Source organism: Hemicordylus capensis, chromosome 1 (assembly GCF_027244095.1).
Source record: "Hemicordylus capensis ecotype Gifberg chromosome 1, rHemCap1.1.pri, whole genome shotgun sequence".
Lineage (NCBI taxonomy): Eukaryota > Metazoa > Chordata > Lepidosauria > Squamata > Cordylidae > Hemicordylus > Hemicordylus capensis.
In genome coordinates this window covers 362,148,138-362,174,736 of record NC_069657.1, presented here as the reverse complement: position 1 = coordinate 362,174,736, position 26,599 = coordinate 362,148,138, and the positions used below count along the sequence as shown (strand labels likewise).

The 26,599-nt window shown below is 42.3% G+C and overlaps 1 protein-coding gene and 1 long non-coding RNA gene across 4 annotated transcripts in view; one reads left to right on the top strand and one right to left on the bottom strand.

Annotated features, from left to right (window-relative positions):
• ESR1 (estrogen receptor 1) overlaps positions 1-16,842 on the bottom strand; it is a 340,324-nt gene extending 323,482 nt beyond the window's left edge. For all 3 annotated transcript variants that reach the window (XM_053292723.1, XM_053292689.1, XM_053292697.1), the window contains exon 1: positions 16,810-16,842. In XM_053292723.1, coding sequence (XP_053148698.1) covers positions 16,810-16,834 — 25 coding nt within the window. In that variant the 5' untranslated portion in view covers positions 16,835-16,842. The remainder of the gene's footprint in view (positions 1-16,809) is intronic.
• Positions 1-26,599, top strand: part of LOC128343554 (uncharacterized) — a 35,144-nt gene that overhangs the window by 2,684 nt on the left and 5,861 nt on the right. The window lies entirely within an intron of this gene.

The window sequence follows — 26,599 nt, the reverse complement described above, 5'->3', positions numbered from 1 at the left end:
GAAACATAAGATATATACCAGCAACAGTCACTGAAGGTACTGTGCTGCAGGTGGAGAGGGCCAGTTACTCTCCCCCTGCTAAATAAAGAGAATGACCACATTAAAAGGTGCCTCTTTGCCAAGTTAGCAGCGGTTACTGATCTCCTTGCTGATCTCTCAGCAAATTGCTGATCTCCCAGCAAATCCTAGTAATTGTTGGTTTCCTAGCAAAAATATGTAATTTGTCCCTACAATCAGTCTCTGTACTGGAAAACTGGAAAGTAGCTAATGTAACTCCGATGTTCAAGAAGGGATCCAGGGGGGATCTGGGAAACTACAGGCTGGTTAGATTAACTTTTGTGCCAGGTAAATTGATGGAAAGCATGCTAACAGACAAAATTGTTAAACATACAGAAGAACAGACCTTGCTGAAGGAGCACCAGCATGGCTTCTGCAAGGAAAAGTCTTGACTCACTAACTTTTTGGAGTTCTTTGAGTGTCAACAGACATGTGGATAAAGGTGATCCAGTTGACACAGTAGGCTTCCAAAAAGCTTTTTACAAAGTTCCCCACTAAAGGCTCTTGATTAAACTTAGCAGTCATGGGATAAGGGGACAGGTTAATGTGTGGGCTGGTAACTGGTTGAAGGACAAGAAACAGAGGGTAGGAATAAATTGACAGTTTTCTCTAGGGAGGGAAGTAAGAAGTGAGGTCCCCCAGGGATCTTTACTGGGACCAGTGCTCTTTAACTTTTTAATAAATGATCTAGAAGTTGGAGAAACTAGTGAAGTGTCTAAATTTGCAGATGACACTAATCTATTTCGGGTAGTGAAATCCACAACAGATTGTGAGGAACTCCAAAAAGGATCTCTCAAAACTGAGTGAGTGGGTTAGGGTTAGGGTTCACATATACACTGATGCAATTGAGCTGTCAGTGATTGATCAGGAGAGAGATCTTGGGGTTGTGGTGGACAGCTATTTGAACATGTAGGCTAAGTGTACAGCAGCTATAAAAAAAGGCTAATTCCATGCTATGGATCATTAGGAAGGGGACTGAAATTAAAACTGCTATTATTATAATGCCCTAATACAAATTTATAGTGCAGACACATTTGGAGTACTGTGTACAGTTCTGGTCCACATATCTTAAGAAGGACATTGCAGAACTAGAAAAGGTGCAGCAGAGGGCAACCAAGATGATCAGGGGCCTTTCTTATGAGGCAAGGCTACAGCATCTGGGGCCTTTTAGTTTGGAAAAGAGGCAACGATAGGGAGACATGATCCATGGGAATTTAGTAATGGCCACTAGCTTGGATGGCTTTTAAAAGGGCTTAGACAACTTCACAGATGTCAGGTTTATCAATTGCTACTAGTCTTGTGGCTATATAGGCTACCTCCAGCCTCGGAGACAAGATGCCTCTAAATACCAGTTGTAGGGGAGCAAGAGCAATAAAGAGGGCATGCCCTCACCTTTTGCCTGTGGGCTTTTCAGAGGCATCTGTGGGGCCACTTGTGAAATAGGATGCTGGACTAGATAGGTGTTGGGCCTGATCCAGCTGGCCTGTTCTTATGTAGCAATTCAGAGCAAGAAACAAATCCAGTTGTGACCATAGGGTAACTTGGGAACACAGCAGGACACTGAGTAATCTAAATGCTGGCCAGGATGTTGCTGTTAATGTCCTTTCTATTATGGAAAAAAAATTGAAATATAATGGCCATGAGTGGACAGATACTATCTTTTATGTCTCATTCCAAAGTGGAACGAAGATACAATTTTTGCCTATATAGCAAGGTCATTTTGCATAAAGTCAGAAGTCACTAACTGAGACAGAAATATAGACTGGTTTCTTGGGAGCATAGAAATGGCTTGGCACTGACTAAAGATAAACATTCTGCAGAGAACTGCCTGAGATTTATGATGCTCTTGGAAGAGTCAAATTAATGTAATAAATAATTACTTCAGAAACACTACACTAAGTCTCAAGCCCCAAAACCATTTATCTCAACCACTTCCATTGCAATCTTTCACATTAGAGGAAAACGAGGACCTGCCTCCAAGCCCTGTTTTGCAAAAATAAAATTCCAGCTGCCTACTCTGTAGTCATTTCCAGTTTTGCATTGCTCTATTTGAAATAACAAAAGAAGAGTTGTTTTATCTACACCCACAGGGAACTGTCTGAGGCAAGAAACCAATCTAGATTGTGTTTACCTGAATCCAAGACTAGGAGCCTTTTCTCATGAGAAGGGCTTGAAGGGGTGGAAGAAGCCTCAAAAAGCTTACCCACCCTGCAGATGATCCTCTTCTTGTTGCTGGGTGGCCGGCTCAACCACCCAGACAATTGTCAGCTCCTGCCGGGAGCTCAGAGGGTCGGGGTACCGGAACATGTCTCCCCACATTGCCCTGCCCCCCGGAACTCCCACAATGCACCTTGCAAGTCCCTCCCCTCCCTGAAGCCAGCCAGGAGCCCCAGGTTAGGAGAGTACTCACTATCCTAATCCCATTGACGAAGGTGGCTCTGGAGACAGGTTTGCTGCAGTGGCACCACCGGCCCTGGGCACAATCCCAGCGGTATACACACAGGCAAAACTGGGCTGGGCTTCCTTCGCCTAGTTTTGCCTGCGCGTGTGAATAGCTTCTAAGTTTTTTCCAAGTTCTTTAATATTTGAAATCAGGAGTTTGTCTTAAATTCAGAGTCCTGTCCCTTTCGAGTAAATACAGATATAACCTGTATTTAACCTCTACTTTCTAAGGGGGTCATTTTAAATTCAAGGTCATATAAGTTTTAAGGTTTTCATTTTCTGTGTTTTAATTTGTTTTATATTGTTGTAAACCGCCAAGAGACAGAAGTTTGGGGCGGTAAACAAATTGGATAAATAAATAAATAATTCATTCAGGTAAACACTCATTTCAGATTTACATAATTAAAATTAAAGTGGCTTGACAAAAGAATTGCCAGTGTCCAGCTGAACATTTACAATAGTTGATTACATATGGGTGAATACTCAGACAAACAACGATTTTAGAAAGCCCGTAAACTGACCTGACAACTCCAGGTATGAAATGTGATTCATTTGTTAATAGAGGAAAATTGGCAGTGAATAAATCCTTAGGAACAGTTAGGAGGAACAGTTAAGGTATTAATTAACTCTCATTTTCACAGTGACTACTTTAAACAAAATATAGAATATTAATTGAGAATTAACATTTTAAACCAATTTAATCACTGTGAATGGGGGATTTTAAGGAGAGGTTTTCATTTTCTGTTATCGCTCCATAAAAGTACATCAGCATCAGCAACACAAAACTTGATAGCCGACATAATGGGCATCGCTGTCAGCATTAGGGACCCACCAGGGCTGCTGCACAAATGGAAAGGTGGCCCCAATAGTGTAGCACAATGGAATGACTTATAACCACTTCCAGGCAGCCTACAGTGCTTCTTCCATTGGAAACACTGAATGCCGGCCACTGTTTTAGGGCCAAATTATATGTGACATTAGATGTGTAAATGTGTCGCTACAGGCTTGTGTTTAACTGTGAGCAGCAGCGATATATTGTGTCATGATTTGGACTGGGACATCAGTGAGGAGGTAGGGTTATTTAACCCTTTTCCTCCATTCTGTTGCAGGGAAATTACCTCTCCTCTGTAATTAAATGTACAGAAGGCAACTTTGAGAAACAAGAGTTTGATATTTATTACTAACTAAAACATAGGCTCAGAAAACAATAAACAGACTAACAGTCTCTTATGCAGAGAGAGGGAGAACCTCTCAGTTTGAATTCAGGACAGCAAATGAGAAAGAGACAAACAAACACAGTGACTCCACCCGCAATTCAGTACATAGACACGCATGCCCCACAACAAGACCTGAGACTATGTCCATGGCAAAATCCCAACCCATTCTGTCTTTCTACTGAAAACTGTGCTCACTAAAGCAACTATTTACTCCCCTAATGCCTTTGTAGCAGCTGGCACTTCAAAATAGCTATGCGGGGGGTGGACTTTCCATAAGAAAACAACACAAAAGTAAAGGGTTAAATACCTCCTAACTCCATACTGCTGCTACTATCCAAATTGTGTCCCTATGCAAGCAGATTATAAACAACTTAACCAGAGGCGAATCCACAATTGAGCCAATGTGTGGGCCTACGGTGGGGGGCTGCCACAGCCTACCCACCACTGGCCTCAGCAGCCCCCACTGCTGTCGCCACTGGCTACCCCTGGCCACCTGCTGCTGGCCTTTGAGGCCTCCGGTCACTGTCGGGACAGTGATATTATACCATGTGGGGGCAATATCATGGGAGGCAACTGGTGACCACAGTGAGCAGGAGCCCCGGGTGCCACAGAAGCCAGCGGCAGAGGGCAACAGGTTGCAGCAGCAGTGAGCGAAGGCCGTGGAGATGGGCCAGGGGACTGTGGTGGGTGAGCGGCGGTGGGGGGCCATGTCCATGATATCTAAAGTACAGCCAGTCAGACCATGATATATAAAAGTACAGTGAGCACAGTATTTGGGGAAAGGTTGATAGCCATTGCTATCTGCTCACTGCTGCTTCTGCTCTCGTTCTCTCCACATTCAGACCAAACAGCCGAACAAGGCCAAAGTCTGTCCACTTTCTAGATAATTAATGAATATGTCAGAATGTACAGGTTCTGTTATGGATCTTTAGGGACACCTTTACATTTATTTTCCTTTAAATCGCTTATGGTCTTCTGTCTCCTGATTTACTACTGTTTTTTCCTTATAAGATCTATCCATTCTAAATTAAGTTAACAAACTGACTAGGTCTATATGATTTACTCTACATCATTTGTAGCATAATATTAGCTCACTAAGTGCCCTGGTTTAGCTGTACATTCAAACGCCACTGAAGTTATGTACCTTGAGATTTGCTTAGTATGGAATTGGCAGCCAAGGCACAGTATGATGAAAAAAAAATCCAATCTCCTTTTCTAAATAGGATTTCTAAGAATGCTACTCATTATCCACTACCAACTTAAAATTGATCCTCAGGTGCTAACACATCTGGGATATATTATCTGTTACTGCTTTTTTGTGAAATGAAATGTATCTGTTCTAATGCTGTAGCTTTTCAGATTTGTAGCCAAAGATTATTTTCCTCCCCCCAGATTTTAGTAATTTAACTTTACTTCTTTTTAGGTCTATGTGAGCCTTTTTTTAGTTACATCCCTGAAATTGATGAAGTGAGTTATTTTTTATTCTATTTTTCATTTTTTAGTCCTTTATGCTGCTCAGACCCTTATTTTTTATGCTCAGCCGTGTATTAATATTCTCTGCAGTTGAGATCTATAGGCTTAGATAAAATATCCAGGATATTTGTGAGTGGGTGGGCTTCTTGTATTTCAGCACTGTCAGGCCTTCCCGCTGGCCACGGGTGGGCCCAAGTACTCATCCAGTTGGGGGGCCAAGAAGACGGAGGCAATACAGCCCCTGGGTTCAGGCAAAACCATCTAACATAAGAAACATAAGAACAGCCCTGCTGGATCAGGCCCAAGACCCATCTAGTCCAGCATCCTGTTTCGCACAGTGCCCCACCAGATGCCGCTGGAAGCCACAGACAGGAGTTGAGGGCGTGCCCTCTCACCTGCCATTACTCCCCTGCAACTGGTACTCAGAGACATCCTGCCTTTGAGGCTGGAGGTGACCCACAGTCCTCCGACTAGTAGCCATTGATAGACCTCTCCTCCATGAAGTCATCCAAACCCCTCTTAAAGCCACCCAGGCTGTTGGCTGTCACCACATCCTGTGGCAGAGAGTTCCACAAGTGGATCATGCATTGTGTAAAAAAGTACTTCCGTTTGTTGGTCCTAGACCTCCTGGCAATCAATTTCATGGAGTGACCCCTGGTTCTAGTGTTGTGTGAGAGGGAAAAGAATTTCTCTCTCTCCATTTTCTCCACACCATGCATGATTTTATAGACCTCTATTATGTCTCCCCGCATTCGTCTTTTTTCTAAACTAAAAAGCCCCAGGTGTTGCAGCCTTGCCTCATAAGAAAGGTGCTCTAGGCCCCTGATCATCTTAGTTGCCCCTTTTCTGTACCTTTTCCAGTTCACAGTTGCCAAGTTGAGCCAGAACACACAGGAAACCACAAACCATGGATGGGCCAGCAGATTGCCTCCTGGTGGCAAAGAGGAGAAGGCAGGGCCTTAACAGCTGGCCAGACTGGCAACAGCTGAAGGAGAGAGGATGCAGGCAGCTATATTGGAGAGGGTGGGGTCAGGAGAGGGTGGTTGGGATTGCCCTGATCGCAGGGCTTTCTTTAAGGCTTAGATGGCTAGGGATGAGGAAGTCTGGAGAGATGGAAGTGATTTGGACCTAGAGTCTCCCATTTGAGGAGCAGTCTTACCCCAATCCCTGACAGCTGGTAGAGGAATAGGGTGACAATTAACCCCCTCACCAGCACTTTTGAGGCCACTTCCACAGCCTATGAACAGGATCAGAGGAAGGGAGATGGTTGGATACTGTGTTGCAAAGCCAGTGTGTGACAATCACTTTCACTGGCTTATTGCAGAATGAAGACTGTCCTGGTTGTTTTTTTATATATATACTGGGTGAATACAACCGGAGCATGCCTCCCTTTCCCTACTGCCTCCACTCACATCCATTGTGAAGGATCCATTTGAAATGAATCTCAGTTTTAAATGTTGGTTTAATTGTAGTTTTAAACCACACTTATGCAGATCTGGGTTTGGGAGAGCTGTGTAGCTGTGTTTTAATTAAACAATTAAATCAATGTCAACTGCCCAGAGATGTGAGTTTGGGGCGGTATACAAATTTGATAGATAAATAAAGGGCTCAGCAGTGGATATGAGGATGGTAAAGGAGACAGTCTCTGGTTGTGTTTGTGACCAAATAAACCATGGCTTATTTGGTTGTCTGAACCTATCCTCTGTTCTGCTCTGTCAGCACAGAAATCATGGCCATTCCACCTACACTGTCAATAAGGACTCTGTAGTGGTCAACCACCCCTCCCCTAAAGAGTTAATCAGAAGTGAACCCTGTCCTGACTGACAGGCTGGTGAACTCCAGGGCTCAGCTTATCAGCCCACTGGGTGGGTGGGACCTAGAGAGCCGCTGGGAGGAAGCGAAGAGTTCCTTTGTTAGAAGAAGCCGGCTGGGGGTGCTGAGCAGAATGTGTGGCCATGGAGTATGGCTGTAGAAGGAGGATGACTGCAGCTCTTGGAAGATGGAATTGCAGGGTCTTGATTCTCTACCAGGGTTTGGTGAGTTCAAGCAAAAGGGAGCCTGGGCTTTGGGAAGTTTAGTCTAGAAAAAAGTTTCTTTAGACAGATATGGCATTGGACTTTTATCTTTCTTTGGTGTATGCTTTGTAGATCCCTGAAACTGTTCTAGGATTGTTTACCTGTAACGTAAATAAACTAAGAAACACTAGCCATCACCCATCCAGCCAGGGTGTTGCAACTCTGTATACTTTTAAAGGTGCTTTTGTATTTCTCTACATACCTATTCCTTGCAAGTGGGGTGCATTTTGAAGTATGCTTTTAAGCACTGAGTATTTTTACCTGTAACTAAAAGCTGAGACGGTCTGTAGCCTTTGAATACAGCTTTTTTTTCTTTGCATTTTACAAGCCTCTCTGGGTGGATTTTTGGCTCAGGGGAAAGGGTTTTTTACTCTGGTGCAAACATGCCTCAGTCTCAATCCACAGCAATCAGTTTTCTCACTATGTGTAGGCTTGCACATGGAAGGTTTTTGCATTTAGCTTAAGGCAACATACAGTGAGTTTTCCCCTGGGATTTCCATCCCCAGCCCAGGGAGGGTCAAACTCTGTGATAAAGAGGGGTGGCGGCGGCAGCCATTTTTCAAACGCAGAAATACAGGAAAGTTTAAGGAGAAGCCTTGCTCAGAAAGCACAGAGGAAATGATTTAGCATTTTTCTTCCCCTCATACGTGCTTGGTCAGGCTTTAATCTGCTACAGACTCACAGTAAGTTCCTCCATACATTTGTGCCCCACTCCACAAACTGGAGGACTGGCCTTCATCTTGGATGAAACTGGTTATCTAGACCGGTTTCAGACTGGCTTTCGGGTGGGCTATGGGGTGGAGACTGCCTTGGTCGGCCTGATGGATGATCTCCAATTGGGAATTGACAGAGGAAGTGTGACTCTGCTGGTCCTTTTGGACCTCTCGGTGGCTTTCAGTACTATCGGGGTTAGGGGTGAGAGGTACTGCTCTGTAGTGGTTCCACTCTTACCTCTCAAGCAGATTCCAGATGGTGTCCTCAGGGACCTTTGTTCTTCAAAAGCTGAACTTCGGTATGGTGTCCCTCAGGGCTCTGTATTGTCTCCGATGTTGTTTAATATCTACATGAAACTGCTGGAAGAGATCATCAGGAGATCTGGTGCAGGGTGCTATCAGTAAAACCTCCCTAAATGCCTGTCTGGAGGCAGTGATGGGCTGGATGAGAGGTAACAAACTGAGACTGAATCCAGATAAGACGGAGATACTTATTGTGTGGGGTCGGAACTCAGGAGATGATTTTGATCTGCCTGTTCTGGATGGAGTCACACTTCCCCAGAAGGAACAGGGACGCAGTCTGGGGGTGCTTCTGGACACAAAACTCTCCTTGGTGTCTCCAGTTGAGGCAGTGGCCAGAGGTGTCTTTTATCAGCTTCGGCTGATGCTCTAGCTGAGTCCATCTATTGAGATAAATGACCTCAGAACAGTAGTACATCTGCTGGTCACCTCCAGACTTGACTACTGCAATGTGCTCTTTGTGGGGCTGCCTTTGTATGTAGTCCGGAAACTGCAGTTAGTTCAGAATGTGGCAGCCAGGTTGGTCTCTGGGTCATCTCTGAGAGACTCTATCACTCCTATCTTAAAAGATCTATACTGGTTGCCTATAAGTTTCTGGGCAAAGTGTAAGGTTTTGGTTATAACCTATAAAGCCCTAAACAGCTTGAGCCCTGGGTATTTAAGAGAATGTCTTCTTTGCTATGAACCACATTGCCCATTGAGATAATCAGGAGAGGTTCATCTGCAGTTGCTGCCGGCTGGTCTGGTGGCTACTCAGAGACAGGCCTTCTCCATTGCTGCCCTGAGGCTTTGGAACACACTTCCTGCTGAAATAAGAGCCTCCCCATCTCTTACAACTTTTAAAAGGGCAGTCAAGATGCATTTGTTCACAGGCTTTTAATTAGATATTGTTTTAATTGTGTTTTAATAGTTTTAACTTTTAAAATTTTAATTGTTGAAATGTCAGTCTTTTTATTGGTTGTTTTTATTGTTTTGTAAACTGCTCAGAGAACCTGTATTTTGGGCGGTATAAAATATGTTAAATAAATAAATATTTTAAAATACTTAGCATATATATCTCAGGTTTCTACCTAATTCCATCTATCTTCATATTGTAATGTCATCTTACAGGTGAAGCTTCTGCTACATTTGTTTGCATCAGTTTAAGTAAAATTAAAGAAAGAAGGACTATGCAAAAGATAAATTGTGGGTGGAAACTAGCAATTGTCAAAACTGATATGACCCCTAATGCCTTATATTTATGTTTTATGCATTATGATGTATAAAATTTTTTATACATTTTATTTGAACTTCAGTTTGTTAATATTTCATTATTGTTTCCCTGACTATTAAGATAAATGGCATTTGCAGTACAAACCCTATGCATATTTACTCAGAAATAAGTCCCTGGCACTGACTGCCCCATCAAAATTAAAATGATAAATTCGTAGTTTTCTTCTTCGTGTCAGCCACTGTTTTCAGTGGAGTTTACTCCCAAGCAAGTGTGCATAGGACTGCAGCTTTAATTTATTTCTTGTATGAAGAGTGTTTATAAGAACGTAAGAGCCTTGATGGATCAGGCCCAAGGTCTATCTAATCCAACATCCTGTTTCCCATAGTAGGAAGCCTACAAGCAGGAGATCCCATTTGGCTCCCTTGCAACTGATATTCAGAGGCCTCCTGCCTCTGAACTTGACAGTAGCCTATAGTCATCAAGACCAGCAGTCATGGATAGACTTGTCCTCCATGGATTGGTTTAAACCTCACTTAAAGCCAAACAAGCTGGTGGCCATAACCACATCCCATAGCAGAGAATCCCATTATGTGCTGCATGAAAAAAATATTATTTTGTTAGTACTAAATTTCCTAGCAATCAGTTTCATGGGATAACCTCTAGTTCCAGTTTTGTGAGAGAGGGAGAAAAACTACTCTCTCCCCACACCATGCATAATTTTATTCTCCTCCCTTTCTTCTTCCCTGTCATCATTAGGAAAAGGAATGTCATAAATATAAAGATCCACAACTAAGTGGTGGACTTGCTTTTGAAATGCAATCCTTACCTCTTTGTGAAGGACTTTGGTTAGTTGGCTGGATGGTATTGCTTTGGAACATGCAGTACTTCAGTGTTAGTTAGGTGTAGGGAGTTTAAAATGTTGCTCAGGAATCGTATCTGATGTATGAATGCACTCTACGTCTTTTAAAACACTATGCAAGTTGAGTATTCCTTATCTGGACAGCCAAAATCCGGAATGCTCCAAAATCCAGAAACCACCACGGTGTGTGCCGTAACAAAACAAATCACCTCAGTTCACTCGCTTGCAGATTCCCAATTTTGCTGCTTTTAAACATGCAGTCAAAACTTACTTAATTCAGAAGGCTGTTAATGACAGGGGTTTTGTCTGTAATTCTCTCTAGTTGTGGTTCTGTTTTGATTGTGAAGCTTTTAAATGTTTTTGATGTTCTCGCTTTGGCGCTAGAGGGAAAAGGGGAAGCCTCCCTCCTCCACTCCCTGCTCAGTTTGGCTAAAAATTTCCGCAACTAGTTTTCATTACATTTACAGCTGCCTGTAGTTATTGTAAATTCAATGCTTATTTGTTTTTTATATTTTAAATAAAACCTAAAAAAATAAAATACAGTAACCTTTCATGTTTAGACTTGGATCTGAAATCCAGAACACTTCTGGTCCCAAGCAGTCCAGATAAGGGATACTCAACCTGTAATTGTGAAATTAGGAGGATATTTTTTCCCCTGTCACTTGAAAACAAAGAAAATGCCTCAGAAGCATAATTTATTTAATGCATGGATTTCACTCACACTGAATGAAAATAATTATCTGTTTCAGAACATACTCAGGTTTGGTTTTCATGAGTTACACACCTGCTGTGTTTAGGTTGCAGACACCGACTGTAGGAGGGAATAGTTAAAACCAAACTCTTTTAAGAACAGATATCTAACTACTTTCACCACTCCAATTCTAAGAGGTGGATTAAGAAGTCAGCACCCTCACTGATCATTCTAACTAGAACTGAGAAGACTCCATTTTAAAAAAATTTAGTGTCCACATTGTGTTTCTCTGTCTACATGATCACGTCTTTTTTCTGTGTAATGTCTGTCCCCGACTCTTGCAAGAAAATGGATTTGTAGTCTGCAGACAGGGCCACAGTGAATATGTATCAGTTATGAACTGGTGAAAGAAGGAATTCTCCTTCCTTTCTTATTAGGCTCTGGTTAATGATCCTTCGAAGCCAGCTAATAGCCCAGAGGGGAAGTAACCTGCCTAGAGAGCAGGAGGCTATTGATTTGAAACCCCGCTGGTGTGTTTCCCAGAATATGGGAAAGGGAAACTCCTATATCGGGCAGCAGTGATATAGGAAGGTGCTGAAAGACATCATCTCATACTGCACAGGAAATGGCAATGGTAAACCCTTCCTGTATTCTACCAATAAAACCACATGGCTCTGTGATTGCCAGGAGTTGACACCAACTTGACGGCACAACCTAACGATCCTTCAAACTGGCCTCTTAAGTGCTTGGGCTGAGGAGCATGGGTACACACATTCCCCCCCCCCACTCCACTCAGCATGCTGATACTTAATCATATGGGGGGGCAGTTTGTCCCACCCCCACACTCACCGTCAGTGCTGTGCCAGGTGTGTGGGAGACATGCACACCCACCCTCCTCACCCACATGTTTAAGGGCCAGTTTGGAATATCATTCAAAATGGCCCTAAGCCTTTAGCTTGTTTTGTTCTCATTTTGACAAATATGGCAAATATCTATATACTGCTTTTCAACAAAAGTTCGCAAATTTACATAGATATAAATAAATAAAATTGCTCTCTGCCCCCAAAGGGCTCGTATGATGGTTGGCTAGACAGACACACAAGCACTAGCAATAGAGAAACTGTAGCCTATGAGCATAGGCGTAACTATAGGGGGGGCAGGGGGGCATGTGCCCCGGGCGCCACTTGGCAGGGGGCGCCAAAAAGTGCCCCTGCAGATTTGCCAGGAAAAAAATTTGATTTTTTTTTTTTTTTGCAGAGCAGTCCCCCTCCCCCAGTCCCGACGCGGCCCCCCCCCCCCATTGGCATTGCTCATCCAGCACTGGGCGCCGCGGCGTCTTCGTAGTCCAAGTCTCTGACTCTCACTCCCCGGCGTGCCCCACCGCCCCGCCACCAGTTGCGCATGCGTCGAGAGGAGGACATGCACCAGAGCAAACTTCCTGAACAACTCCCTCTTCTGAACAACTTCCTGAACGCCCGAATCAGTTCCCCTTTTTGCTCATTCAAGTCCTTCCTCCCCTATAATCTAACCATGTTTTAACTGAAAAGGTTCAGGGAGGGGGAGATGGGGGGATGTGGAACCTTGGGTTCCACATCCCCCCATCTCTCCCTTCCTGGACTTTTTCACTATGTAATGCAAGCTAATTTAATTATATGTCATCATCAAAATGGATTAGCTGTTTCAGCCCATCAGGAAAGTCTAAACCTCCACCGATTTAATTAACCAGACTGAAAATCAGATGAACAGAGAATGTTTTAATGAAAGGTGGTATATAAATTTAACAATAAGTAAAACTATCATTAGGAGCAATTAGCGATTACTTAAACATTGGTGCTGCCAAGCAATTTGTAAATAAAACTTGAAGCCCTTTGAAAATAAGCTGGAATTAATTGTAGGTTGGGCAGGGGGTGAAAGTATATACTTCTAAACATTTATTGTTAAATTTATACACCACCTTTCATTAAAAACAACCCCAAAGTGGTTTGGTTTTAGTCATGGATTTTAATTTTAATTGCTCTTTTTGTCAATGTGATGAAGATTAGTTAAATCTGAGTGGTCTTAGGCAACCAATGTTGCATCTGAAATGCCATTTCATTTTTTATTGTCATAAATACTCTCCAACCAATTTAAATAGCAAAGGTGTATATTATCGCTTTATTCAATTGCAGGGAATCTCAAAAAAGCAGGATTTGCAACTAAGGCAGTGCATATCTTCTCTAAAATGGCCCTTTTATAGTTTTTCTAACTTTGAAATCGTAACATAAAACAAAGCATAAATGCATAAATACTTCCCCCTCCATTTGAAACCTTTTCTGGTGTAAATAGCGCGCGGTTTTGGAAAAGGGGAGTCTTTCTTTAACAGCGGGAGAATAAGGAGTCTTTAGCACTATCACCCTAGTCCCTCGAATTACTTTGGAGTCCTTGGTTTTCGTTTTGTTAAAATACAGTCACTCACAAGGGAAAGTCAGGAACAGAACCAGGGCATGAGGGAGGGGCATCATAATCATAATAATCATCATTGCATCATAATTTTGATGTTTGAGATACAAGCCAACTTCACAGGGTTGTTGTGAGGGAAAACCTAAGTATGTAGTGCACTTTAAAAATTTTGGTAATTTTTGTAATTTTTAAAATAAAAGTTTTCTGAAACATGTGTGTCAGTCAGATGTATGTTGGGGGGGCGGCAGGGGGGGACACGGCAGGGGGGCGCAATTTCAGTGCTTGCCCCGGGCGCCGTTTTCCCTAGTTACGCCTCTGCCTATGAGTCAGCCTTCCAGTCTGATTACATGTATCTCAATCCTAGCACCTTTTGTCTTTGTCTCATCCTGTTTTTCATAGAACTCCATCCCTGTAGACTGTGTTCTAATTATGGTTTCTAAAGCATGAACGGGAACATTGAGTAATGTTTCCCCATTATTTACTGGGAAGAGGAAGTGATGGCAAATTTTTCAGTAGGTGGAGAGGTGGACTAAAAAAGGGGTGAGGGAGGAAAAAGAACTACCAAGAAGGGGGACTGATGAGGGATGAGGGAAAAAGTGTGTGTATGGAAGGAGAAAAGAGAGAGAGGATGCAATCAAATAAATAAATAAATAAATAAGAATGTGCATGACGGTATTTCTTGTGCATTTTAGAGAGTTCACGTAACTCTGTAAACGTGCAAGTATGTGACTGACATCCAAGCTAAGTTATTCAATAGTACTGCTCGGGAGCTACTCTAAAGGATGACTTAATTTCAGTAGGACTACTGAGGAATAATTTAGTCTAGATATCAGCCTGTATCCACAATCCCATAGCATGTTGCTATGAGGACAAATCCACACTTTTAAAATCTTGATTTTTAAGTTTGAAGTCGACTCCTGTGAAAGCATCTTGTTCCATGCTTCTCTGTTTATTGCAGAAACCTTATTATTTAAAGTGTGTGCATGCAGCATCACAACCAGTGCTTGGTGCATATTGTGTAATTTTAACTCAGTGCCTTGCATGCTGCATAAGGAGACACAGGTGGCTCTTGATCACCACCTGAAGAGAGGGGAAGAGAGCTGGTCTTGTGGAAGCCAGCATGACTTGTCCCCTTAGCTAAGCAGGGTCTGCCCTGGTTGCATATGAATGGGAGACTAGAAGTGTGAGCACTATAAGAGATTCCCCTTAGGGGATGGAGCCACTCTGAGAAGAGCATCTAGGTTCTAAGTTCCTTCCCTGGCATCTCCGAGATAGAGCTGAGAGAGACTCCTGCCTGCAACCTTGGAGAAGCCGCTGCCAGTCTGTGTAGACAATACTGAGCTAGATGGACCTATGGTCTGACTCAGTATATGGCAGCTTCCTGTGTTCCTGTGTGTTCCACCTATGCCCCTGCATGCATGTGAAACCTATGTGATGCGGCTGCGCTGCAGGGCAACAGTGCTGCATGCACGCAGTTGCATAATTCAATACCCATTATTTCCAGTGGGTGTCACATCATGCAGCTGTGTGCATGGATCCCTTACCACCATGGGCTGGTGCCTTGGGGCGCAGCCCCATTGCAGGTGTTTACATGCATGCAGCGCACAGGCATTGCTCAAGCCACCTGTATCCCTTTGTGCTGGAAGTCAGCCAGTACGTTTTTGTACCCAAGTTTAAAAAACCAAGTGTGAATCAGCTCTGAACAGCCAATTGAGAAAAGGAAAAATTGGCTCCAAATGGCAAGTTGACCACATACATGCATTTGAAGGTCCTTTGCTCAAATACAGTTTGGTAAACCAAGTATACACTGCAGACTGGTCTATGGGTACTCTACACATAAACAAAGTCTGCACTAAAGTAATTCAGATTCTGCACCAAGGAAAGCTAAGTTGTGCTGCTTTGATGGAATTATGTGTAACAACAATTACCTATATTTGCATAAGTATATGAATTATTCTGCTTCCATTGATTATAAGGACAGACAAGGGCCTAAGTAGCATTCTAAGAGCATGGCCACTTCCGAATCCTCCAGGAGACTCCTCGGGCTCTTGCAACTTAACCATGATGTCCACTCATCCTCCTGTGTATCTTCACAGGCAAAAAAGGTAGAAACTAGCTTTCATCGAAAATAACAGCAGACCATTCTCAGGATGCTGAGTGCAGACACTTTGTGCCAAATTCTGGCCCTTTTCTTTCCACAAATACATGACTCCTGACCACATAACTTGTTTTCATATTTCTTGGAACATACCTGCACAGCTTCCCTCTATTATAAAAATGCCATCTACTTGAAACGATTAAAATGTTGGGCTGCTTAAACTAACCACCCTCTTTACGAAGCTAAGACTAGGGCACCTTCTTATTTTTGCTTAAGGCAGTGTCTGTGTAACGTGAAATGCTCTCTTGCTGCTTCACATACAAATTAAAGGTATCACATTACTTGTTATATACAGTATTTGGAAGTTGACGAAACAATGCGATGCAGGGCAGAATCACCCAAATATTACTCTGGGAAAATCTAGTTATGGAGCAATGACACTTCCAAATTCCCTGATTTTATTAAGCAGATATACTTGTCACTAAAAGACAATCATTTCACAATAACTTGAGAATATAGCCAAGGTTAAAGGAGGCCAATAAGAGAAAAAGAGAAAATCAAAGCACACCACTAATTCAGGATCTTATTGTGTACATTCAGTGCTTCCTGGATGAAAATGTCATATTTATTCCTGACAGAAGATATACCTCATGAATAAAGGAAACGTCATCTCCAAGCTGCTGAATTAATTTTCATTGTACTTATTTTTGTGTCCACTTAAGTTAAATGTGCTAACTTAATTACAGCCATAATCTTGAACCACTTAATTGTATCAAAAGTCAGTAAGAATATATTGGGTTTAAGACTGCACCTTTCTGTGTAATTGGTTAAGATTAGTCATGTGATTGTTGCTTCACTTATTTCCTTGTTTGTGTCAAGATTAATCAGGGAGGGGGTAGAGTGGATGAGGAACAATTATTAGCAAATGGCAATTGGCAAGCTATTGGATCAGTTACAGAAAAATAATGTAGGGAAGGGCACTTTTGTGTAAATCACTATGCATTTGAAATGGAGTTCTTTTACTTTTTTGCTCTTTTTAAGACTCAGCCACATTGCAAGATACAGAAGAAACACCATCAAGAAAAGTGACGTTACAAAAACATAGTTTAAAGAAAATTTTTAATGATTACCCTGGGCTGCATGAGTTGTGCTTAGCATGCTGGAAACAAAAACAGATTTAAAAAGTGCACATGAAGGATAGACCGTGAAAAAGCAGAGCTATTTTGACTTACTTTTATCCCAGAGAGGAGTTTCCATTACTTCTCTTGCTCTGTAATTGGTTGACAGGGTCATGTGACCTTATGGACTAAAATAGAAAACCTTTAGCAGAGGAAGACTGAATCAGCAGAATGCCGTGGGGAGACATGAACTTTAAAATATATAATGCAATACACATGAGCTAGATTGCCATGTATCATTTATAAAGTAAAGTTCAGTTTCCTTGCACGGAGATACAGACATGTTTAAAACATCTCTCAACCTTCGACCTTGTATCTGTTAACCTCCTGTGGAATTTCAGCTATGGGGGCTATTCCTCCCCCCGCCCCCCCGGCCTCACACTGTTTTTGTTGTTGCTATACTAGGGGTATTTGTGAGGCCCACATTCTCCGGAGCCTCTTCTCCCTATCATCCCTCCAAAATAGCATGGCCTGGAAGCAATACTACTTTAGTATTTATGTACTAAATACTTTATGTATACAAAACAAACATTTATTATTATTATAGAAGCATAGTAGTGCTTCTGTGCTTAAGGTGAGGTACAAAAATGGACTGTTTTCCCATTTTCCCCTGCAATTTGTCATATTGTAATGCTCGATTTCTACACTGTTTGCCAATTGTCTTGAAATTTCGTATGTCGTAAGTGCGTGCAAAGCACAATCCAGTTTCAAAATTTGTTCAAGATAGGTTAGAAAAAATGGAAGAGATATAATAGTTTTAAAACAAAACCTCTGTAAGTGACCTGAAATTGATTTGTATTTACACACCTTTTCATTTCTTTTCTACTTTCCATTGAAAAAAATCAAAATCATAATCTAGTACTTGGCTTTTCTGTCTTAGGAAAATTTTCACTTTCATGACCATTAAAGTGGGAACTTCTCATTTCATTGATAAGGAATCTCATAATTGTGGTGTGTATTACTGGGTCACACATTCCAGTCTCTCAAACATAAGATGCTATGCTTATTCTTGACAATGTTGGCAGTGAACACCACTTGGTGGTGTGAACAGATGATATTGATGAGCTTAGATGTCTTAGGAAACATACCAGAACATCTAGAGATGTGCAGCAATGTTGTACATGAATCTACAGACAAATGGGCAAGTTTGAAAAGCCTTTGTGATACAACATAGGAAATTAATAGAGTGGAGTAAAGAGATCAAATAAAGTGTCAGATCCAGTCACCATCTATTTAGGGCATCAAGAAACTTTGCATAGTAATTTTAAAGAAAATAGTTAATGCAAGTACATCTAAAACAATCATTTCCTTGTTGTCTGGCTAAATACACTGTAGTTACAAAATGTTGATGTATACCAAGTTTTTAATTAACCTGTACTTCTTGAATTTTGTTAAAATACCACTCCCAAGCAGGGGTGTAGCTAGGGGAGAGAGGGCCCGTGTTCTCCCCTCTCCCTGGTAGCCCCTCGGAGTGAGGGAGAGACTGGAGAAAATGGGAAGGGCTGGGGCTGGGGCCCCCTCTATTGCTGGGGTGGCCTGAGTTCTTCTAGTCAATTATAGCTACACCCCTGCTCCCAAGCTAAACCATGCCTCTTTAAAAACCACAATCACCATCCCTCTCTCCATTCAGAGACAAACACTGTACCTGCGGGGAGAGCCTCCCTATGACTGAGAATGCTGGGCACTCTTCTTGTCTTTGCAGATAAATGCAATCAAAAAACTGTGTTCTCTCCAGGTTTGGGAGCTGTGTGTGCTCTCAATTTTCGGTTGTGTGGAAGCAAGGTAAGAGGGAAACGTGGTTAGAAGTGATTGTGAGGAAGCAAGGTAGGTGGGAATGCTATCTAGCTCTTCCTCCTACCTTACGTCCACACAACCACCTCTACCCAGGTTTTCCTCCTACCTTGCTTCATGGACTAATCCCATGGGTACTGTACTTGGGTACAGTTTGCACAGTTTTTTAATGCCCCAAAAGACTATTGTTGCTAGACATTTGAAAACATCTTGAGGCTACTCACATGATGGGAGAAAATCGGGCTAGCCTCTGCTCGAGCCTTGGCTGCAAGCCCAGTGGTTCGTAAGCGGGTCACCTGCTACAGTACTCCTCCCCTTAAACCAGGTTTGCGGAGTGAGCGCTCTGCAAACCCGGCCGCCCAGAGCAGACTGCTGCTTGTGTGTGGGGAGAGCAGGCTTAGCCTGCTCTCCTCGCAAACCCTCCCCAGGCTCTTCTCACAGATCGTGGGAGGAGCCTCCTTGTTTGAAAATGAACTCAGATATAACCCCCAAATTAACCTAATAATGTCAAATGCTTAGAAAACTATTACCTTCATATTCTCAGTGTTAAAGTATATCCAGAGGATTAAATATCTTATGTGGAATACATTCCTACACTTTTTTTATTTAAAAAAAAAACCCCAAACCTGTTGTAGCAAAACAAGAAGATTTGTTATTTCTTTTCAGAGAAGTGTGATGCTTCTTAAGTAGGGTCTACTGGCAAAGACGTTTCACTATATCTGACCCATATTGTAAATAAATGAGTGCATAAAACAGTGCGCACATATCACCCCACCTGAGCTTATCAGCACTCATTTTTCCTTTACAGTGGTAATTCTTTCCCATTATATGTTTATGGAATGTCGCATTTGCCCATATGAAATTGGAAGAACCCTCTGTGTCCCCGGACCTGCTCTCAGCCTCACCCAGATCTGGTTGGCAGGGCTGGGGATAGGGTCTTTTCCGTTGCAGCCCCTTGACTTTGAATTGTCCTCCCAGAAAAGCTTCACCAGGCACCCTCATTTAGGAATTTTGAAAAGAAAGAGCCTCCTCTTTAGAGAGGCTTCTTAGTGTTTTAACCTTCTGTCTGTTTCAGTGATCTTGGGGGTTTTGGTTTTACAGTAATTGGGGTTCTAGTTTTTAGACCTATGTTCTATACGGCTTTGATAATTTGGTTTTTAATTGTGTGCTCCTTTACTGTGATATATTGTTGAGAGCTGCCCTGAGCAGCGTTGTGTTGGAGGGGCAGGATATAAATACTTTAAATAGCTACACACATACGATCACAATAGTAGTGAACAGAAAGGGGGCACTTTTCAAAAAGCTGTAGTCACCTGAGAAAAGCACCCCCCATTCTGTATAAAGCCCTTGTGTACAGGAGTAAATTGTGCGCCCAATCATCATGAGGGCAAGAAGCATTACAAACATCATGAGAGACGTGCATAAGGGTGGTTCAAATAATATTCCATTCTCTTGGACTGAAAATGCTGGCATACAAACATTGGGTGTGCAGGCCCCCTTTCACAATAAACCATGCTTTTTATTTCTGACAAGACTGCAGCTCACCACTTGCTTTGCCAATCCCCCTTTTAAAAGATTGTGTGTGGCATCCTGAATCGTCTCAGCACTGAAAAAACCTAAAGAATAAAGCATTATGGGCAGATAGATTTATCTGCATTCAGAAAAGCCCTAGAAAATAAAAATTACTGATCTACATTTTTCGCTCTAGCTACTGAATCAGCCCGAAGCTCTACAAATCTAGAGTGTTAGGAAAGGTATAGAGCAGGTACCCTTAAAACTTTATTCCAAGGAGTGTTTTCAGAGGTTGGTCCCTAAACTCCCAAAACACCTTGCAGTGTTGATCCATGTTCCTATCAATTCACATTTAGCAAGATGTGTGATGTAGCAAAATGATCAAGCAGGTAGTATACCTCTTAATAGCATCTGGGGATAAGCACCAGAGAGTGCTGTTTGTTTTTAACCTTGCTTGCAACTACTCAGAGATATATAGCAGTGGGGGGAGGGGGATCTGCTGATTCCTTCTTAGCCACATGTCATTGTGGATTTCCCAAGAATTGTTCCTTTACTTGTAAAGCGAGTTGTAATGAAGGAGAGGGGGAGAGATGAGACCTATTCTAGGGACAGGCCAGAACAAGAGTGTTTTAAATTAATGTGTGTCTGAGAGGAATGGCTTGTTTACATTTGTCTCAGTGTCGTTAATTAAAAATGCTTTCACTTGGAACTTATGTTGAATGTTACCTCTATTTTATAGGGAGTCACAGAAGTTACTAGGCAAGATTTCTCCCTCTTTTAGAATATATGTGAAATGTATAAATTATAACAAAATATTTTAATTCGGTATAAGATGCATTCATGTCTTTCATGATTTTGCTGGAGAAGAATTCTATTTTTCAGGGACCGTCCCATTAAATCGCTGTCTCTGTTTGTGTGCATATTTTTGCCTTTTGGGGAGATTTGGAGAATTCCTTTAAAAATATTTCAGGATGCAGGGCACACATTTGCTATTCTTGAGTTTTAGCCCCTTCTCCAGAGTATCTAGATGTTGAATCTCTGAGCGAACGATGGATGCATATTTATTCCAGTGGCTGCTGTCTAGAATTACTCATGAGTGGTCTCATCTATATTAATGAGACAAGTTAGTCATGACTAACTGGTCGCATTAATTCAATGAGACTATTCAGGAGTAATTTAGTCTGGCTGTCAGCCAATAATAGACACAAAATCAACATGTACACCAATTACAACATTAGGCACAGATGAATGATCTATATAAGTAGTATATTCTGGGGCCACCATGGAGAAGGCTCCGCTCTACACTCCCTTCACAACCCTGTTACAGATAGGGTTGTGAGCAGAGCCACTCTCCCTCCCCCATAATATCATACGGGATCCCATAGAGGGCAAGTAATTGTCTTAGGGAAAATAACATTCTACCTGTGTTAAAATAAGCCCTGGGGTTCCTTGGAAGCTCATTATGGGTAACAATAATGGTGGCCAAGCTTTCCAAAATGATAGTTTATCTACCACAATCAATCTTCCCCTCCATGTGCAGCAACAAGGAAATTTTAAATATGTTCTAGAATGCATGATGAGGCAGCACAAGTCTAGCCATTTCTCTGTGATGTGCTCTAGAACATAACCCAGGAAACTGAAAAACATGCTGTGGTGCACAACTGATGTATAGGGTTTAGAACATAGGAAGCTGCCATATACTGAGTCAGACCATTGGTCTATCTAGCTCAGTATTGTCTTCACAGACTGGCAGCAGCTTCTCCAAGGTTGCAGGCAGGAACCTCTCTCAGCCCTATCTTGGAGATGCCAGGGAGGGAACTTGGAGCCGTCTGCTCTTCCCAGAGTGGCTCCATCCCCTGAGGGGAATATCTTACAGTGCTCATACTTCTAGTCTCCCATTCATATGCAACCAGGGAGGACCCTGCTTAGCTAAGGGGACAAGTCATGCTTGCTACCACGAGCTGCCATATACTGAGGCGCTTCACATGAGCAGTGTGTACAGGTTTAGCGGGGAGAGTGGGCTTGACTCGCTCTCCCTGAACATGAGCAGGCCGCCTGCCCTGGGCAGCTGGATCCTCCACCCACACAATTAATGGCTCCGTCACGGAGCTGGTTGAGGCGGCAGGGGTCAGAGGGTCTCCCAGCCCCCGGAAGTCCCGGCATACCCCACATGAGTGTACAGGGCATGCTGGGGAGCCCCTCAATGCTGGGAGGCTTGTTGTAACCTCCTGATCAGGAGACTACTTGCAAGTTGCTGTGGTGCGGAGCTGCATTGCAGCAGCACACGATCAGAAAAACAGGGTTAGCGGAGCGCATGCTCTGCTAACCTTGTTTAAGGGGGGTTATTTAAGCGGGCTGGCCGCCAGGAGCTGCACAACTCCCATTGCAGCACACAACCAGCCGAAAACGGCCGTACTGGGCTTCCTTAGCCCGGTTTTGTCTGATCGTCAGACCAGCCTCACTGGGTCAGACCATTCCATCTAGCGCAGTATTGCCTACACTGACTGGCAGCGGCTTTTCCAAGATTGCTGGCAAGAGTCTCTCTCAGACCTATCTTGGAGATGCCAGGGAGGGAACTTGGGACCTTCCACTCTTCCTAGAGTGGCCCCATCCCCTAAGGGAAATATCTTACAGTGCACATGTAGTCTCCCATTCAAATGCAAACCAGAGTGGACTCTGCTTAGTAAAGGGGACAATCCATGCGTAAAGATAGAAATTTTGAAAACTACTGCCTTAGAATATGCATGCAGGCTCCTCTCCTGACGAGGAACAAAGAGCCTCAAAAGTTGTACTCTCAGAAAGTTGTTTTTAAAGCAAATCCTCTACAAAAAGTTAAAACAACTTAAAGAACAAAAGGAAAGGAGCAGGTAGAACATTGTCTCATGGCTGACCATGAATAAGTAAGCACAAGGTACCCATCAGCAACACTATGCTCAATTTTAAAGGCTTTCCTTCCATATATAAATTTTTACTCCTCATCCAAAGACTTTCATATACCTCTACGACATAAAAGGAGAGCTGTTTAACTTCACTGTACTGTTTAACCACAAATAGTACCACACTTGGTTCCAAGTTCAAAGAAGTCATGATCTAACTCATGAACTTCTTACCAATAAAATGTAAGAAGAGTGAAACAATTAGGAGTCTTCAAAATCAGCAGGTTATAACTGACAGATTTACAAGGATAGATGCACTGATATCTGCATTAGTGGGCAGTTGCTCGAGACAGTTAAGACTTTTACATATAATTTCCCAAGCCAATACTCCTCTCCCTTCAAATGTTGTGCCCTGGTTTGTATTTCCTCAGTTGGCATAGAGAAGCAATTGCTGATTTTTAAAAAAATATGTGTTGAGTCACAGTGACAAAAAAGACTTAGCAGAGACATGGAAGAAAGGATTCTGTTTGGCTCTCACCTGGAACTACTGCTTCAATTTCAAAGCAGTTTACATAGAAAACAAACAAGATGGTTCCTTGTCCCCATAGGACTCACAGTCTAAAAAGAAGCATAAGGTAGTCACCAAACAGCCACTGAGGGATACTGTGCTGGGGTTGGAGAGGGCCATTTGCTCCCCCACTGCTAAACATAAGAGCTGCTCTGAAACCTGCTGTCCTTATGTGCATCCACATGCTAGGGATGCAGTACTGCAGCTAAAGGAATCTCAGCATTTCTTAATATTTAAGACATTAAGTAAAGCATTATTTAACCTATAATTTTCCAATTTATGCCCCTTCAGTGGCCCCATTCTGGTGATGCTGAAAGAGATTAGGGATGTGCACAAAACCAGTTTGCCCGGTTCGGTTCGAATTCGAACCAGGTTCGAACCAGGAGGGGGTGGTTCGGTTTTGGTTTCGCTCGAACCTCCCCCTGGTTCGGTTCAAATTCAAACTGGTTTGAACTGGTTTGGACATCCAAAAATTGGTAGGATGATAGCTGACACCCAGGGGTACCTGCCACCCAAATCCCAAAGCAATCGGACACTCGTACGATTTTTTATGAATTTTTGAAAATTATTATTATTGGGCTGGTTCTGGTCCCATTATACTCTATGAGAAAAATAATTGAAAATATTTCAAATATTCATAAAAAATCATAGGACTGTCCGATTGCTTCAGGGTTTGGGTGGTTGTTGGCACCCATGGGTGCTCCACAATAAGGTATAATGGGCTGGTTCAAGTCCCATTATACCCTATGAGAAATTTTTTTTTTCAAAAATTCATTAAAAAAATCGTACAAGTGTCTGATTGCTTTGGGGTTTGGGTGGCAGGTACCCTTGGGTGTCAGCCACCATCCTACCAATTTTTGGATGTGCGAACTGGTTTGAATCGAACCACCCCCTGGTTCGTTTCGAATTCAAACCTGCAGCTCGAACCTGATGGCTGGTTCGGTTCGAATTTGAACCTTCGAACCACCCTGGTTTGAATTCGAACCGGTTCGAATTCAAACCGGTTTGCACATCCCTAAAAGATATTTTGAAGCTGCAGAACTGTGGAAGGCTTGATAGTTGTCCCCCACCCCACCCCAACCACCACCACTTTCAGTAGTTTTTGTTGTTCAATATATATTCTCTATATTCTTTATTTAACAACTCCTATATTAACAAGTTATCTACTGTATATGATCAGAATCCAACACAAATGACATTCAGTTTGAAAATAGCACCATCTACCAGTGAACAACACTTCCACAGTAATTGAGGATGAACTACATGTAACTAACATTAATTTTTTATCATGATCTTCTGTACTCAGATGCCAATGTTGTACAATAGATAGCCAGGTTTTACATGAAATGCTGCATTCACATATTTATAGAAAATAGGCTGGTGTGCTGTAGTGGCTAAGATCTCACCTTCCTTATTAATTCCCTTGGTAGCCTTAGGCAGGCCAATCTTTCTCAGCAACAGCCATCCTGCTTTGCAATATGGAGAGGATAATATTTACCTATTCTATGTGGTTGCTGTAAGGATTGCTGAGATAATCAAACACTCACAAACAGTTATAGAAATGCTCAGCATTCTTTATTATTATTATTAATTTATTTAATTATTTCAAAGAGGCCTAGTTCTTGGATCCCTTTAAGCTTTATAGTAGCACCCTGAGATTCCTTTCTTCTGTGGCTTCACCCTCACAATGTGATGGTCATGTTTTGTATGTTTAAAAGCATACATACATGGGGACAGGGCTAATTACATAGATGCTTACACTCACCTGGGACCATGGACAGTGGTTTTGTGATAAGGACCCGTGAACAGTTATCCCTGCCCTCATGTTGCGGGCATTTAAATGTTACAGCAGCACTACAGGGTGAACCCGTAGAAAAATGGCTCTCGTTGCACTAATATTATATTTCAAGAATCCCTTAGCATTCACAGATCACATTTCAAGTGCTACATACATTATCTCCGCAATACCATGGTCTAACAGAATATAGTCTAACTGGAAATAACAGGGAAATACTTCATTCCCATTCCTCTAGGGCAGCACTGCACAACTTCAGCTCTCCAGCTGTAGAGTTGCCATGCCCTCCAGAATTCCAAAACAAAGCTCTAGCCCTTGTAGAAGCGGAGTTATGGAGCAAAACGTGCAGTCACTGTTCTGCTCAAAAATTATTCTCAAGCCAATTTACATAACGTGCAAATTAGGCACTCAGATTTGGAAAGCTAGATTATGGCAACCCTATCCAGCTGGACTACAGCTCTCATCATCCCTGACTATTGGCCACTGTGACTGGGGATGATGGGAGTTGTACTTTATGTAAACCACTTTGGGAACTCTTCTTGAAAAGTGGTATAAATATGTGTCGTATTCATACCCCAACCAGAGGACTACCGCTGTGTAGCCCTGCTCTAAACTCAAGTTCTTAATTAACAGCTCATTTCAGTGGTCCACATTGGCTTCTTTTTCTTTTGAAACTTACATATGCTCCCTTCTCCTTCCACTTGCTATAATCTGCACTGCAAACAAAATCCCTGATGTATTTGATTGCATCATGTTTCAAGATTTAAATCCTTCAATACTTATTTTTGTTACAAATCCAAGAAGGGATTATATGATCAAATAACAATGTATAGAAATACAGATGTACAGCTGTTTCCTTGTAGCTGGGATTTTTTGTAGTGGCTACAACATTTAGTAAAATAAAGTAAGCAAAAGGAAACAAACAAAGAAGTCAACTGTTTGTTGACCCTGTACTTGATGGATAACATTTTGTGAGATTATACTGTCAGCAGAGGCGTATCTAGGGAAAATTGCGCCTAGGGCAAGCACTGAAATTGCGCCCCCTGTCCAAACATCTGACACCCGTCTTTCAGATAACTTTACCATAATATCAGCTCAAAAATACAAGTCAAACTCGTTAATCATTTAATATTTCAAAAACTATTTAGCAGTGGACATAGCCAGACCAAAAAATGCTGGAAAACTACAAATTTCAGTATGCTGGGGCTCATGAAATACCCAAATACTATGTGGAGGTGTACGTGGAAAACTAAACAGAAGTACCTGTCTAATTCTCTACTATGCATTGTAGCATCACTATTA